This window comes from Cornus florida, unplaced genomic scaffold (assembly GCF_030987335.1).
Source record: "Cornus florida cultivar Cherokee Brave unplaced genomic scaffold, ASM3098733v1 CherokeeBrave_3.0.0_Hap2_Chr05, whole genome shotgun sequence".
Taxonomy (NCBI): domain Eukaryota; kingdom Viridiplantae; phylum Streptophyta; class Magnoliopsida; order Cornales; family Cornaceae; genus Cornus; species Cornus florida.
In genome coordinates, this window is record NW_026775575.1 from 36,558,287 (window position 1) to 36,576,280 (window position 17,994).

At 32.9% G+C, this 17,994-nt stretch overlaps 2 protein-coding genes across 3 annotated transcripts; both read right to left on the reverse strand.

The window, feature by feature from the left end:
* Window positions 1-663: 663 nt before the first annotated feature.
* LOC132306283 (G-type lectin S-receptor-like serine/threonine-protein kinase SD3-1) lies at window positions 664-4,078 on the reverse strand. Of its 2 annotated transcripts, XM_059803625.1 has the most exons (2): window positions 3,610-4,078; window positions 664-3,492 (listed from the first exon to the last, which is right to left on the reverse strand). In XM_059803625.1, the coding sequence occupies exons 1-2, from the start codon at window positions 3,665-3,667 to the stop codon at window positions 1,181-1,183; spliced, it is 2,370 nt and encodes a 789-aa protein (XP_059659608.1). In that variant the 5' UTR covers window positions 3,668-4,078; the 3' UTR covers window positions 664-1,180. The 2 variants fall into 2 exon arrangements, with proteins under 2 accessions (XP_059659608.1, XP_059659607.1); XM_059803624.1 differs by having other exon boundaries at window positions 664-4,077.
* Window positions 4,079-13,472: 9,394 nt separating this feature from the next.
* Window positions 13,473-17,631, reverse strand: LOC132306285 (IQ domain-containing protein IQM2-like). The gene is made up of 9 exons (XM_059803627.1): window positions 17,510-17,631; window positions 15,861-16,353; window positions 15,646-15,760; window positions 15,474-15,539; window positions 15,294-15,382; window positions 15,093-15,183; window positions 14,710-14,946; window positions 14,517-14,618; window positions 13,473-14,417 (listed from the first exon to the last, which is right to left on the reverse strand). The coding sequence occupies exons 2-9, from the start codon at window positions 16,307-16,309 to the stop codon at window positions 13,650-13,652; spliced, it is 1,917 nt and encodes a 638-aa protein (XP_059659610.1). The 5' UTR covers window positions 16,310-16,353; window positions 17,510-17,631; the 3' UTR covers window positions 13,473-13,649.
* Window positions 17,632-17,994: the final 363 nt, after the last annotated feature.

Sequence of the window (17,994 nt, forward strand, 5' to 3'; positions counted from 1 at the left end):
AGATTTTGAGTAGAAAATATATATATCTATCTTATTACGCTGTGGTATAGGCAAATATGATCAAAATGGTTCATGATGTCAGGAATTTTAAAGCACAAAAGGTACCAATGCCTTTTGGAATGCTTTGCGATGGATAATATCAAAACAAGTAGATTCATGTAATTTATTGGATTCGTCAGTTAAAGGGGAGCAAGAAGATGGATTCCTATGCAACTAAATGATGGAATCCTATGCAACTAAATGTGTGCGCTTTTTGTATGACTTGTTGCGATTGGTGATCGGTTTCGACTACTTAATAGATTCCTATCCATGACCACTGGACCAACCCATGGGGGTTTTTGGAAATGACTGCTGATTGGGGGAATAACTCAATCTTGCTTCTTTATTCGTAAAACAGAGGTCATGCATTACAACGTGCATAGCATTAACTCAAGTACCTAGTTTGTAATAAATGCAGATCCCTTTTGTATAGCTCAGGCCCTGCTATCAAAGTGAATGGTGTGAATCGGAATTCCTGTTAAAAAAAAAAAAAAAAACAAAGATGGACCACTTGCTATATTTGGCCCATATAATTATTTGGAGTTTGACAAAATAACTTTATTTTCAAACGTAATCATGGTAAAATATATATTCATGTTTCCTAGCTTTTTCCTTTTTGTCTTTTTTGTGACTCATAGTATCTTATTTTAAGGGTTGGACCTCATAGATAACAAATAAAAATAAAAATAAAAAATAAAATAAAAAAATCCACAAGACATCATGATTTTTCAATAAAAATTAGCATGACACTTCAAAGGCCAAGCCTAAACAATTAATCTCTAGTCATTGAATAAGAAACTTAGAACTTTACATAAAAGCATTAGTAGCCAGTAAACTTGGTGGTAATTCATTTAATTACTCAGTTACTTGAATAACTGAGAACATAATTACACAGGCATGGTTGTGAAAAGCAACAATGATACAAGTTTTAAGTCACTCAAAACTCACCATGAAGAACCAAAAATAAGATGTTGGACTTTTCAAGCAAACATCTGCCACTAACTTGTTAATGCCATGAGAAGTTTTCAAGAACCAAAAACTTCTCAGTAGAATATCAAGGTTCTAGGGTTCAATCTAGCAAAAACTTTGAACTCCCAGAATTCGCCCCATTCCCGGTTAAACCTCGAGGTGGTGTCTGATGTTAGCACTCTCTTATTCCTCCAAAACTTTTCCTCTCGGATTCTACCTCTACGTCGGTTGTGAGTTTCTCGTCCGTCTGAGTCTCGTCTCTAACAGCAACAGCAGCCGGGGGCCTATCTACTGAAAGTGTACCTTCTACCACCTTAACCACTTCCGCGATTGAAGGTCTTAGAAAGGGTTTATTTTGCATACACCACAAAGCTATCCTCACCACTCTTTCGACTGCTATCCACTCCTCACTAGCCTCAATTTTTCGTTCTTGAATCAACTCGTTGATTATATTCTGCGGACTGTCTCCTACAATATTCCTCTTGCATGTCACAATTTGCAGTAACATTTCTCCAAGCATGTAAATATCTCTCTCCCATGGTGACTCTAACGAAGAACCTGCTTCCTTTTGGAGTAAGCTCCGAAGTCCAAAATCAGTCAACTTCGGAACCAACTTCTCATCTACCATGACATTCTCGAGCTTCAGATTCCCATGAGCTATGCATTGTGGACACTCGGAGTGTAAATAAGCGAGGGCTCGCACCACCCCAAGAGCAATATCAAGCCTTTGCTGCCAATTTCCTTCATTTTTGTCCTGCTTGGCACCAAATAGCCACTTATCCAAAGATCCCCGAGTGATGTACTCATAAAGTAGAATCTTTTGTTTTGACTCAAAACAGAAGCCTTTTACAGGCACAAGGTTCCGGTGGTGCATGGCACCCAAGGTAGAAACTGCCACTCGGAAATCTTTCTCGGAGACAATCACATCATTCAACACCTTAGCAATTACAGGTGTTTTGTTAGGGAGTATGCCCTTAAATACAGATGGGCCAAGCTGGGTCGAAAAGTTGGCAGTCAATTCTTTTATCTCTTCAAAAGATAGTCTGATGACAACACTGTAATGTGGGTTCATTTGGGCATCCTTCCCAAAAGGAATCCTTGTTTGAGCTTCAAATTTTCTTCTCCGGTAAACAAACAAAAAGACAGATATCTCCACGGCCAACATAAGCAAGACTGTCACCACAATTATTAAAGCAATAACTCCTATAAATTTTTTTAAGCTGCCTCCTCGAGCTATGAATCTACCGGACAACAAAGAAATTGATTCTGCATTACTTGCTCCTTGAGCAGAAACTGCCTGAGGAACCAAACACACCTTCAAGAAAGATGTTGCAGGGACAGACGGATTCTTGTACCCGCTGACAAAGATGGTTCTTTTGATTGTGCAGTAACCGGAACCATCATTCTTTGATGTTGCAGCAATGCAACTAGTGTCGTTGGAGCAGTACTCTTTGCAGGCTTCCTCACTCAACATGATATCAATATCTTCAGGGGGATAAAGACCATACAGAACTGTTTGTTTCATAACCAACATACTCGTACGCATCTTGCAGTTCCCCAAATCCACCATTTTCTTGCACCCTGAACCACCTGAATCCATTGCTGGAGCACCAGTCCCCCAATCTAAGGAATTCGAGTACAAGCAATCGCAAACAGGTCCGGTGGAATTATATCCACATAAGCTATATAAGCCACAAGAACCGAACACTTTGCACTGGTCCTCAACAGCTTGCCACCCAACTCTCCAACTATGAAGCTTACTATCCCATGAATAAATTCTCAAGTTCCCATCCGGGTCAATCCTAAGATGCCTCAAATCGACAGAAGGATCTCCCGAATCCTTACTTGATACCAACCAGACCGTCCTGTTGACATCATCATAGAGTCCTAAAACACCATTAGAATCAAACCTTGCTTCCCTGACAACAGCAGAGAAGCTCAAATGACTCCTCCAATAGGTTACATTGCGTTCCCATTCGAGGGCAAGCTCACCATTCTGCCGAATCACCAAATTGTAGTAACTCGAAATTGATTTGGTGGAAGGGGCTCTAAGGTTTTGGGGGAAATGGAGAGATTGACCGGGAAGTAAAGTACTTGTTGGACAATTAAAGCTTTCCCAAACCACTTCATCTCCAACACCAAGAAGAACTAGATTGCCAGTGTTCAAAAGACTAGCCTTTTGAACACCAAAACTGGAGGTATTACTACTCCAAACAACCAAACCATTAGGGTTTTGAAACAAGAGCAGCCTCCCATCAGTGGAAAGCCTAAATGTGGAGTTCATAGAAACCCTAATACCCCCACCAACAGTCCAAATAGGAACGACAGTAGCAGCTTTCTGCTCAATTAAGTTATACCTAATACCAACAACAAACCCATCAACATCATCACCATCTTTCTCCAAGAACCCAAATGCAAAAACCCCATTTTCAGACACCCAATTTCTACTCCTATCAAATCCAGAAATCTCAAAACCAAGAGGCACTGAAACCATTGGAAAATCATCATCACAAAACCCAAAAAAAACAAAACCCAACAACAATACCACCAAAGTCAAAGCAAAACCAAATCTTCTAAAATTGTGTTTTCCAGAGCTCTTACCTTGAAATCTTTTGATGGGTATTTCACTATCCAGCTCACAAAGCGAAGCTACAAACATTTGAGCTGAAAAAAACACACAAAAATCTTTTTCGGGTATGTTAGTTGTGTGACAGAGTAGATGAGGTGAGTTTGTTTGAAGTTCTGAGGTGGATAAAAAGGAATATATTTGTGGGTGGCCCTTTTTAGGAGAGAGGAGTGACTGAATTTGAATCTTTGGAACACGATTTGGTACATGGTGGTGGTGGATAAAAACAAAATTGATTTACTTTTTGATGACATCGAGATTCTTTATCTTGGTTTTCTTCCACTAACTACAGTTTAGTCACAAAAAGAGAATTTTTAGCTTTTTTTTTTTCTTTTTTTTTTAGATTAAGCATATAACTAAAGTTGGTCCTTATTTAGAATTTTTAGTTCCTCACATGATTTGGAGTATCGGTCATGATCGCAAGATTGGTTGCGATTACGATGTAACAAATTCGAACAAAATAGTATAAACTGTTGATCATATCGAATTTAAAAAAAAATCCAACACCACCACGGACTATGCTTCCTCTTTGATTATATATATATATATATAGGATTAAGCATGCGACTACAATTTAGTCCTCATTTGAAATTTTTAGCTCTCTTTAAATATAATCCGAATAATAATACATTATTGGAATAGGGATGATGTCAAATAGTTTGCAAGTGAGGCATATGTGGCATCATATCATGTTAGGTAGACATTTCTGAATTTGAAAAATGTAAAGTCCGTTTAATTTGTAACTTTGAAAACTAACTTTTTATTTTTAAAAAATTATATTAAAATTCTGCTTGATTTAATTTTAAAAAAAATTATCTTTTACAATTATTTAAAAATAATTTTTTTTTTTTTAATTCTTAAAAACTGTTTTCAAAACTAACAATTAACCAAATCCATATCTTTTTTCACATATTTATTCTAGAATTTAGCGTCTAACTACATTTTAGTCCATATACTTGTAACAAGCCTACAAAGTGCATGAATTTAGGCCACGGCCTCCTTTGGTCAAGTGAAAATGATTGCGCAAGACCAATAATTGGCACCCAGAATGATTGTGACTCAAGAATATCTCGCAGTTCAAATTTTGAATAATTTTATTTGGTGATTGATTGCATCTGCCAAATATGTATGTTTTGTGTTTTTTTGTTTTTTTTATTATTATTTTTTGCACTCACATTTTGTGCTTTAAATAGTTATTGGACTATCAATATGACGTGCGGTATGTTTAATTTGAGTGAAACCAAAAATTGATATACTTTTTTTTTTTCAGTCAAAATATGATTTTTTTTTTTTTTTGTACTCCGTAATATATAATAGCCAAAAGGATAATCATTTTGTAAAATTAAAACAAGTTTTAATGAAGAATTACGAAAAATAACATGTTGGTTTATATTTATCAAAGAATAAAATTGTATGCTAATAAACTTGCCTGATTGCAAATATTACTTAATTTCTGGGTAAAATCATTGTCTCCATCTAGTCGTTATCAAGGTATAAGCTGACATACATATGTTTTAGTCCAAGTTCAATTCTCAACAAAAATTTAAAAAATAATATATATATATATATATATATATATATATATAGATATATATTTTAACACAACATGAAAGAAAAAAGATGACCTAATCTTTTCTTCACATATTAAAAACAAAAAGGAAAGATTCCATACAAGAAAATTTTACTTAGTTCCAGGGGACTTTTACATATAAGTGGAGGTAGCAAAAGTAATTTATATATTTATTATATCATGAATCAAAAGTAAAAACTTTTTATTTGAACCCCTTTATTAAGTTAAAATTATATTTTCACTCCTAAAGTTTATTTTATGCACAATTTATCTAAAGAAGAACTTTTAGCAATTCTTGAATATTTTCATGTGTTAACTTTATTACCATTTTTATCTTTATTATCCTTTTTATTATTATCTTTATTTTTTTTTTACCTTTTATACCAAATAGCTTAACTATTTCATCAAATCTTTATTCCAATAATTTGTTAGATTTCTAGAGTAAAATATATAATCATCTTTTTTTTTTTTTTTTTTTTTTTTTTTTTTTTTTTATTGAATAAATATATAATCATCTTAGTCAAAGAAAAATTAGTGTAATTACTAATCAAGTAATATTAAATCTCGTAACGCCAGAAACTTATCATGAATTAGAAAAAACTAAATTAGATCTCATGCATTTAGGTGTTATAATGAAAAGCATAGTAGGATTAAATAGATCAAATGTAGAAACCAAAGTACTTGTTTATTGTGATACCCCTAATTTTAAAAGGATAGTCTCGGCAGTTTAATTATGGTTTTATTGCATTTTTGTTTAATTAATTGATTATTTGCTAAATTGTTTAATTGTTTATTTGACTTAATTGTTTAATTATGTATTTAATTATGGTTTTATTGCATTTTTGTTTAATTAATTGATTATTTGCTAAATTTTTTAATTGTTTTATTATTTATTTGACTTAATTGTTTAATTTTGTATTTAATTACATTTTTTGTTTAATTGGTTGTTAATTGATTAATTGTATTTTTATTTTCTTTAATTGACTAATTGTATTTTTATTTTTCTTTATTGGAAATTACTTGTTTTAATTGGATTAAATTAGTGTAATAGCTATAATTTTTAAATTAGGTTTACTCTATTAGAATTAACGAATGGGCCGACTAGGGTTCAGTTTAGGGTTTTAATTGGACTTAGGTTTAGTAATTGCCTATAAATATATATGACACGTCTGCTTAGGGTTTTAGAACCCTATTCACGGCACAGTGAAGGTAGAGACATAACACAGAGAGATTTTGAGAAAACAAAGCACGTTCGATGAGGGTTTCAGCTGTGGCTTAAAGGTCGAACTTAGGAGGAGGGAAGGTTAAGCAATAGGAAGTTGAGTGGATAGTAAACGGACGTCGTCGGAAAGCTTAGGAAGACGGCGACAAGGTTTTGATTCCAAAATTGTACAGGCAAGTTCTTTTCTTTCTCTCTCTCCTTGGCCTGTGTTCTATGCATACCTAGATGATCTCTAGGGATTTAATGGGACGTTAATTGAATCTTACATGCGTGATATATGCTAAATTGAACATCTGTATGTGTTTAAATTTTATCTGAAATAATTCTTATAAGATTGGGATTCGTTGTTTGTTTTTAAGGCATAGCAAGTCGGTAGCTGATTAATTGTGGTTATTAATTCTCACTGTTATAAACAAAGGACTGGGATGATACTGGATATATATTAAACTGTTAAGATCAATTTTAAGGAAGAATAGAAAGGTAGGAAGAGGCCGGAGATGAAGCAGATGGTCAGAAATGGATTAGAAGCGGATCAGTGCTCTAAAAGAGGGAGAGAGCCGGCTCCAGAAGGTTGGGAGCCGACTCCCCTCTTCATAGAGACGGGTCCAAGGGCTAGGGAGCCAGCTCCATGGTGCATTGAGCCTGCTCTGTGGTTTTGAGAGCAGGCTCCCTTGTTTTGATGCATTCCGGAACAGTTTTGGGCACTGTTTTAGACGTGTTTGGTATTCTGGATTGTTTCAAGGACTGTGTTGAGAATTTTAAATGTAATTTCATTAGACTTTAAACTCTTTAATTGCATAATTTGTTCAGTAGTGTAAATAGGATGAACAGTATAAAAATAAGCAACTTTGCACACTGTTAACGGATAGGAATGACTAAATTATTTAATCTTGTTTTAACAATTTAACGGATTGTAGTATAAACTATAAACATGATATTATGTTGAAATTGAACCCACAATGTATAATTTATCTCTATATGCTAATGGTATTCACAGTGTGGAAGTTTTAAGTAATGTCGCACACTGTTGACGAATATAAAATATTTAATTGCTTACATTTATTTTAGCAACCTAGATGACTGAAGTATGATTTTTAAAGTTGTTTTGGATGCATAATAGGGTCTTATACATATTAGATTTTGTTATGCTTCTCCTGGATTTAATTGATGAATTAATAACATAAATTCTGTCAATTACATGGAAGTTAACCTGGACTTTAATTGAGGATTTATTAACTTATATTCTGTCAATTATCTGGATCTATGTGTTGGATTATAATTGCTGAATTGTGATATTAAATTCTGTCAATTATCTAGATGTTGTGAATTGTATGTACCGGTATGGGACGGTGGCATACTAGGGATGGTTTAACTTAAAACGCTAAGACCTACCCTATTGGAATAAGGGAATGGATTGTAAAAATTGACTCATACTTATATTTAGGTCAGATCAACTGAGTAAGTTGAGTGACTACATGGATTAATTTTTGTTTGTAGTTAAGTCATATCAACTTAATAAGTTGAGTGACTAACTGGATTATAAATCGTATGTCAAGTCAATGAACAATTGAATGACATACTCTAGTTTTGGACGGACTTTAAATATATGGTTATAGTACCACGAGATGAGCTTGAATTTCAGGCTTGTTGGTTAGGGCGCGTATATGAAGTGGATGCGTAGCTGGCTATGATAGGTTGAGGTGTACCCTGTTAGGTCTAGGTACTCATGCCCACCTTTGGGTGCGTTTTTGTATGTTACTTTCTATTCAGGTTGAGACCCCATTTGTAATCTAGTGAATGTCCCTTAGTGTGGATATATATATATATATATATATATATATATATATATATATATATGGACTAGATAGATATTGTGAGATATCTAGTATGTATCTGTGTAATACCCTGACAATTTAAAGCATTTATTTATTAATTGGAAGTAATTACTATTATTTTATTTTTAAATGATTTATTTGATTTAATTGTGATTAATTGCTTTTATTTTATTTTTAAATGAGTTGTTTTATTTAATTAAGTGTGTAGATTAATTGTCTTGTTTTAATTAAATTATATTTCGTAATTTTATTTGTTAAATTTATATGGTATTTGATTTGTGGAATGCTAATTAGTGAATTGTTTATTTGATTTGTGTGATTTTATACTTGTGTAAGATTATTGTTAATTATTGGTAACTATTAGATTTAATTTAATTATTTTATGTATTTAAATTATTTGGATTGACTTTAAGGGAAGTTGGACCAACGAATGTGGTATTCGGTTTGAAGGAAGCCTTGTTGGGTTAATTATTAAATGTCCATGGTTATGAAGAATTTTAAAATAATTATCTTTCTATATATATATATATATATATATAGGTGTATAGGTGTATAGATGTATTTATTATTTAAAGATTATTATATTTTATTATTTTATTTAGTAGTCACAATTGGATAAGGATTTGGATTTTAATGTGTATAAATATATGCATAAAACTTTAGGGTTATGAGTTTTTTTCACATTAAAAAAATAAGAGAGACAGAGAGAGAAAATAAGGGCTAACAAAGAGGAGGCTGGATCAGAGAAAGAGGAGACCGGATTTAGAAGAGACGGGTGAGTTCTTCTCTACTTTTCCTCTTAGGACTCATAAGACTATCACCTTGATTATTAAAATTATAATTTTTTTTTTTTTATAGTGTTGATCGAAAATAATTTATTAACCGGATGTTTAGGATCACGTTTATTATTTACATATATGTTGATTTAATCATATATATATGTGTATCTGTTATCAGCATATTTTGTTTTTAGTTTCTTAATTTTTTAAAAGGTTGTTTTAATTATGTTTAGCATGATTATTTATATTACATGGAGGTAAAATTAATATATGTTAATGTGGCCCTAAAATATTAATTATTAAATATTGGGGTTTGGCTAAATTTTCTGAATATTTTATATGATTCGGAATTTTTTTTTAGAATATTTTTATATAACTTTTGGTAAGATATATATTATGTTTATATAATATATGGGTTAATACTCATAACTAGAGCATTATGGGGAATCAGAGCATTCACAAGGGGTTGGAATTCGGTGCGGCAAGGTGTACAACACCTTGGTGGGCTTAAATCAGGACCATTAGATGGTCCTGATGATTAGAAGTTATTGTGGTGTGGTGCGGCGCATACAGTTTGGGTGCACAACAGATCTGGACTATTGGTAAGGTCCAGTCAACAGCGAAAAGATCTGAGGCAGTGCGGTCCATGAAGAGATAGTGCGCCTGCATGATCTAACCATTGGATACCATCAATGGGTGGATGGAGATTTAGTATGGACGAGCTCACCATGACAAGGTGAGGCAACCAATGAGGAGAGGCCAGCACGCGCAAAGGGCCAAATCAGGCGCGTGTAGGCACGTGAGGACAGCAGCTAGTGACTGGTGGCACATGGAGACGCGTGCAGCAAGTGTAAGAGCGTGGGGTGGCGCGTGGGGGCACGTGAAGCAGTGTTTGGGGTCCCGGAAAGTTTCTGTGGGGTCCAGTGTCTTCACATAATTGATTTTTAAACAATTAGGGTTGAAAATAACCACTAAGGGATGCGCTCATGGTGGTTTGATAGCCATAGAGTGTCGCTATGGTATTTAATGTGCGTACCTATGTTTAATTAGTAGTTGGGGATGGAAGGAAGTGTGTGTGTGTATATATATATATATATATATATATATATATGTATTGATGTGTATATATCTATTATTTTAATAATCAAGGATTATTATGGAATGTGTTATACATATATTTATATTCAATAGTATATGTGTATATGTATATAGATGATTAAATTGTTATTATTATTTGGTATATCTCGATAGGTTGGTTATTAAATTAAGTATATGCTTATAATATGCATGGAATGCCTATGTATGATTTGATTGATGGTTAAATTGGTTTTAAGGTTTGGTACATGGTTAAATTGTAGGCATGGATGAGTTGCTAAAGGCTTAAATAAATGGCCTTATTATTTAGGAATAAATTTCATATATAGGAAGTATGAATGAATTGCTAATTAAAAGTATAAATAAATATACTTAAGGAAGCATGGTTGAATTGTTGATATATAAATAACTATATTTATAACGGCATGATTGAATTGCCAATGAATATTTAAATTGCTATGTGGTAGATGATTTAAAATACATCTATGGATATTGTGTGTATAAGTTAGATTAGGATTGGATGTTCTTATTAGAATAATCTAGTACCTACAGGTTAATTATTATTTTATTATATTACTAAAATAATATTGGTAGAGACATGGACTAATTGTTAAAGCTTATGTATTAGCTATGTAATATAAATAATTGAAATTATTAATTATTTTTGGTATAGATGGTTTGATTATTGGTTTTCAGAGGTTTGGTAGAGAGAACTTGCTCATAATGTTTAACTCGCGATTTGTTTTTCAGGTTATTAGAAATTCAAGTCTCAAGGTTGAGGATCCGCATATGGAAGACTTATCTACTCTTTCGGTTTATTTAAAAGTAGGATATTATTATTATTTTATTTGATATTAGTATTTAATAATGAACTTCTGGATAATGAATTTTATTTAAGGGGTCCTTGAGTTACAGGATTCCCGAGTTGTAACCATTGGAGAGATATTAATGGATTTACTATTTATTAGTTTGCTTTAGCGTATTATTTTATTCTTTATTTCATTTTTATAATCTGTGCTTGTTTAAACTTTAATTGTTTTGATATCCCCTGGTTTTGTGCGCGGACTTGGTCAACCCGTATTCCGAAATTAGGGGGTATCACAATCTGCATATCGGGTCACTGTATGGATTGCAGTTAGATTAGAACTTGTTCGTGGGTCTGAGTCACTCTTATATTTTTCAGGTATTGGACGGTTCCAATCTTAGGGCTTGTTCGGGCTGAGCAGAGACGGTCGTTCATTCTACCGACGACGTAGGATTTCATTCTATGTTTTAGATTTGGTTTTTATTTCTAGTTGTTTATGTTCAGTTGGGATTTTATTTAGGGGTCCAGTAGATGGATTCCTGAGTTGTACTCTTGGAGGTTTTGGAGAGTTGGATTATATTAATCTTTATTTTTGAGGAGTTAATATTTTGAATTCCTCCAGCTTTACTATTTTATTCTTAAATTTTTTATATTCTGTGTTCGTTTATATATTAATTGTTTGATATTCCCTCGGGTTTGGGTTTGAGCTTGGGCCTGATCAACCCATGTCTCAGATTCAAGGGGTATCACATTTATATTTATGATGATAAATGGACTAACCATCAATAAGTACAAATAGCCAGCGCAGAAGTAGATTTAGCAGTTAGCGCAACTATTGTAAGATGTATTCCTAATTACAGAATGACTACTAGAGAATTTAGTAAACATATTAAGATAACAATATCAACAAAAGGATATAATATGGCAGGCCAATATGAAAACTTATTAATTAATACTTTATTTATGGGAAAAACAGTTAATCAATATAACCTAAAGTTTAAAACACAATTTGATGAAACAGTTAAGCCATTTAGTAGTAAATATGTTCAAATGATTGAAGCTAGAAAAATAAGTAGTGAAACTTACGAAGGAACCGAATGGGAATTACCAAATCTTAATAAGACAATCCAAAATATTTCCCAAAATAATAAAATATATGTAAAACATACTGGAGAAGCTAGTATACGTTTCAGTAATTATAAACAACAAGATAATTTAATAGATAATAATAACGAAGAAGATTTTATAACTACTTTAGTTGAAATAGAATCTCCCGAAGAAATTAATGTCTTGTATGATAAACTAATTAATACTTTATTTATGGGAAAAACAGTTAATCAATATAACCTAAAGTTTGAAGCACAATTTGATGAAATAGTTAAGCCATTTAGTAGTAAATATGTTCAAATGATTGAAGCTAGAAAAGTAAGTAGTGAAACCTATAAAGAAACTGAATGGGAATTACCAAATCTTAATAAGACAATCCAAAATATTCCCGAAAATAATAAAATATATGTAAAACATACTGGAGAAGCTAGTATACGTTTCAGTAATTATAAACGACAAGATAATTTAATAGATAATAATAACGAAGAAGATTTTATAACTACTTTAGTTGAAATAGAATCTTCCGAATAAATTAATGTCTTGTATGATAAACTAGAAGATGAAATTCTAGATAAAATCATATATGATTTTGATAATTTAGAAATAGATGATTTGAACGATAAATATCCAGAATCTAAGTATCAACTACCCAGAAAGCATTTACCTAGTACAAGGAAATAATGAAGACATTAAAAAAATTTAGTCTATAAGTCCATATTAATCTACTGTGAAATTTTAATTTATTAAAAAGTTAGAAAAATATTAAATAGTTTGTTCAAAGATCTTTCCGTAAATTTGTTTCATGTTTTAAGGCTTTTATGTTATAATAATATATAGTTTGGGTCATTATAGTAATATAGATTATTTTGTAGTCCAAAGTAGAAATTAAGTTCATTTTATAGAAATAGTTCATGTGGTCCTTCCATTTTTAAGAAGTAGTTTGCATGTGTAGTCCTCCCATTTTCTTGTTGAATCAAGACTTTGACCTTATTATATTATAGTATTTGGGCCTTAAGCCCATATATTGGTAAAAATCCCTGGTTCTTATTCATAGGTGCCAAGAGTTGAATGGTATGTTGTTTGACTGTCCCTCTCATTTTTTTAAAACTTCCTCCTCACACAAACTTGAGCCCACCCAAACAAATCATTCAACAAAGATTTGTTCGACGATAATATTAATCTTATTATTATTATTTTTTTAGTTGGTACTCACGTTATATGTCTTTACCGATACTAGAAATGCTAATCTCCCTTTAAGAAGTAAGGGTCGGTACCGTTAGGTCACTGGCCTGCTGGTAATATTAATCCACTCTACTCTCAATGCAATGCCTAGATGAACACTAGAAAGTTACCAAGTTCACCAGTTCTAGTACAATAGAACTTTTGGAAGGAAAATGGAATTCTCTCTTTTATATGACAAGGGTATAGACACTGCAAAATTTTACAGATTTCATATTCTACATGTTAAATAATGTGTACATGATTGACGTTGAAAAAAAAAGAATGTCAACAAGAATTCCTATCACCTCATGAATTCCCAAAAATGAATGGATTAATCAAAAAGAATGAATTAATCAAAGAGAATTTGCTCTCACCCAGTCCTCATGACTTGGGAGTAGCATTTACTGAGGTTCCTTTACACAATGGGGATAACGGTGCTATGGAATGCCTAGTGTTTCTTCGAAGCAAATGTTGCGTCTTCTCGGGAACAGGTGAGACGATGGCCGCCAGCGTTTCTCCGCTGTAACTGGCCGGTGTAGATACTGATCTGAGAAAGCTAGCACTTCTTGGAGACAAGTTCAGTTTCTCCAAAGCACGGGATTGGAGCTCGTAGGGGTAGTCCCTCAAACAGCCTATCCTTGGTCCGGCTCCGGTGGTCCAATTGCAAGACAGCTGCTTCCCCAATTGAAATGATTTCATTCCTTTGTGTGAATTAATCCTTTGAAGAATAACTTCTTCTGGAATAGTCTCTTCTATGGCTTCTTTATCTTCTTCATCAGACAAGTTCTGCTTTAGAAGCATATGATCTTGATCACAAGCAACTGATTCTTCGGATGTATCATAACCATCCAATGAGGATTCTGCTTCAAATCTGTTGATACTTGAATCTACAGCTTGATTCTCATCCTCGAATCTCTGAAACAAATCAACCTTGTTTGGTATTGTAAGATCAGTCAATTTTCCAGTAAGGCTCCTAGGTGGCCTTGAGTTAGGTTGTACCATTGCAGCAAGAGTCTCCCCTTCTATTAAATTGGTTTTCTCCAAGTCATCCTTTTCAGTCAAGTCTTCTTCAGATGAATTGCGTCGAAGGAAAACATTGCGTTGTTTTCTAAGTGATCCTTCTTCTTCTTCTTCAACCACTGGATCCATCTGCATATAACATAAAAGAGGATGGAATCAGCAATTCATTTTCAACCTCTTAGGAAGAAATTTCATAGCACTAGAAAATAATATGAACCAATTTTTTACCTTCACATTTGTGAGATCTATATTGTTCCTCCTGAGGAATGAAAGTAACACCTGAAAATTTTCCGGTGTAGGTCGATAATGGCCACTGTGAGGCCAAACTGCCTGCAAATATTTGACGAAAATGCCTTTAAAATCAATTGAATATGTGCAAATATATATGCATATTTCCCTCTGTTTATAGATTAAACCATACCTTTAGGATGCCCTTTTCAACTACTAATCTCCCAGCAGCGGATGTGGCTCCTCCAGCCAAGAAGCTAGAATGCTGAAAAGAACCTTTCTTCTTCTTGCCGACATATAAGATAAAAGATGTGCTGAGGACAAAAATCCACTTAGCACCCTTGGGTTCAGTGGTGTCAATGAGCTCCCCTGTTTGCTGGTAGAAGAGCATCCCATTTTCCAGTACGACTTCATACGCTTTCCTTTCCATCTGTGATAAGAAAAAATTAAATATTTGAAAAATGAAATATCAGCACGAAGGTTTCGAGAACTAAAGCAAACTAATTATAAACAGAAATAACAAAACAAAAAACAAACACTTTAAATAACTATGATCATAAAACAAAAGATGCTTACCGGACCAAGATACTTGATGCACTGCTGATGAAGTTTTGACCGAGGACATTTTTCAACGAGATTCACCTCCTTTCCTTCGCCTATATCTAGCCTGCATTTTCGAATCAGCAGTCAATATCGTAATTTGAATTCTAAAACTCAGCAGTAAAATTTATTAACGAAGTGAAAGTTTTGTTTTCTAGCAAAATTGTCGAGAATTACCAGTAGAAGAAGGGCTCTTTGCTTTGACTGTGAAGCCACTTATCATAATAGAGGTGGAGATTGTGCCCATAACGATGCCTTGGATCAATCTTTTCAATGCAAGGAATGAAAAGTCTAAATCAGTAACCAAAAAAATTGAGTGCAAAAATAAATCTAAATTCATTACAATAATTCACTTACTGCTTCAAGCCAGTGTTGCAAAGCAAGTTTTTGGGCTTTACCATTCTTCGACAAGCCTTTTCCAACCTACAAAATGATAGCAAACGAAAAAAAAAAATTAATTTTCTTGGACAAATTGCAAAAGGAAAATTTAAATAAGTTATAATGTCATATCAATCTAGTCCAAATTTACCTTGGCAGCTCGGGTCCTTGCTCTTGACCAACGTGAAATGGCAGTCTCATGCTTCTCAACATCAAAGAATGATATAGAACTGTGTTTGAGTTCTGCAAAATCTAACAGCTTCCACCTGTAATATTTAAAACTTCGATATTAGGGCGACAAAACTTTCTAACAGATTGAGGAAAAAGGAAAGAAAAGTGCTGCAAATAATAGTAAAACATACATACCAGCTCTGCTCGACTAGAACAGCACAATCAGCTAGCTTTCTTCTTGTTCGAAAGCTTTTGTATACTTTCTGCAACTTAATTGCGGCCTCATGTTTGGGGTTGTAAGCATCCCAATGAGGCAATTGTGTGATTTTCTCTGTCAAGTTATCTGATTTTGGTGATTGATTTACGAGCACTTTGCTCTTCTTTTCTTCCAGTAAAGGAGTTTCTTTTAAGAAAGGTGTTTCAGATTGTCTTGTTTTATAGCTAACAAGACCTTCTATCGTCATCTTTCCAGTAACCAATAATTGCAATATGGTGGGTTTTGAATCATGGCCATGGAAGCTGCTGGATTGCACTGGATTTTTCACTCCATTGTCCCCGAAACTAAAGAATTTTAAAACAATAGATTCAAAGCCGTTCTCTAAATCATTGTAACCCGAAAATGGAAAAGAAAGAAAAATTCCCATGCAACTCCAAAGGGGATTTCTTGCAACCAATGTGATACAGATCCCTGTTAAGCCAAACCATTACATACAAGTTAATTTTACAAATTTAGATGGAATTAAATGTAAACACATCAACAAAGCGAAGCTTTAAAGTCAATGAATTCCAAAAAAATGGGATAATAGATCAAATGTTGCAGAAAAAGTATTAAGTATAATATATCCACAAGACTCATTTGCAATAAACAATTTTTGACATGAAAAAGGAAAACCAGACTAAACAAACACACTCAATCTAGCATGAAGAGTGAACAAAATACAGAAATTCCAACAACCCAATTCATCTGACTAGCATCTCTATATATGGTAAATGTGTGGATGAAACCAAAAAAAAAAAAAAAAAAAAACAGATGAGTTGTTGAATTTTTCATAATTTATAAATCAAATGCTGCAAATAATCCAATAAAAAGAAGCAAAAATCTAAAATACCTGGTCAAAAAGGACCGACCAAAAAAGAGGAAAAAAAAGAAAAAAAAACACAGAGACAAAACAAAATAATATAAAAGAAAATAAATTTAATGTGATCAAAAATTCAAAATCTATTCAAAGGAATCCTAGAAAATTCATATAATCTGAATACCGTTATCAATATGGAGTACATGAAAATCAACTAAGTGAAGCAACAACATACTGTCTATAATGAAAAACAGAGTCTATCAACCAGAGATTGTATCAAATGTTTAAAATATCTGCATATGTAAAAATCCCAATTTATTATTATTATTTTTAAAAGAATAATACTAATAATAATAACACAATCAAAACAAAAAATCCAAAAATTAGATTAATATAAGAATGCTAGAAGAACCGTTGATTTAATTCCATCAAATTATTAATTTTTTTTTTATATGATAGATGTATCAAATAAACAAGTGAAGCAATTCGTCGAATACGTGAAGAGCAAAATCTTTCAAACCACACGATTCACATCAAATGCAGCAGACAAACCCGTCAAGGAAAGAGCATAAATATACAAAACCATTTGCAAAATTTAAAATTAATAACAAAAATGATTCTAAAACAACACCAGAGACCCATTTTCAACAAGATGATATTGAAAACATTAATGTCAAGAAAAAAAAAAAAGAATTACCATAGCGCAGAAATCAGATAACATGAACAGGAGAAAACCCAGAAAAAAATTGGAAAGGGGAGAGACTTTACCTTAATGTGAGTCCGTGTGGAGAGAGAGAGAGAGAGATTGGTGGGTGTAAATTGATTGAAAATCCGAATTGAATGGAGAAGAGAGAATTTGATTTGCTTCGCTTTGCTGAGGCTATGACAAGTTTACGGCAACAAGACATCGTTTGGTTTGCTTTATATAGGAAGGAGAAGGGGAAGACAGAGAGTGGTCTAGAGAGAGAAAGAGAGTGAGTTACAGACAGAGACTTCAAGCACGTGGAATGGACTTTGAGAAGAGGTAAATTTGGAAGGGATGACAGTAAAAATTTTATTTATTTATAATAATAATAATAATAAATGACATCTTGAAATTTTTTCTTTTTATTTATTTATTATTATTATTTTTTTAATCTAGCATAGTTACCTAGATGAAGCACAAATCTAACTGGCAAAACATACAAGTGAGATGCTATGTCAAAGGGTCAAATTCCTTTGTTAAATTTTTTTTCAATAATGTTGTATCTGAT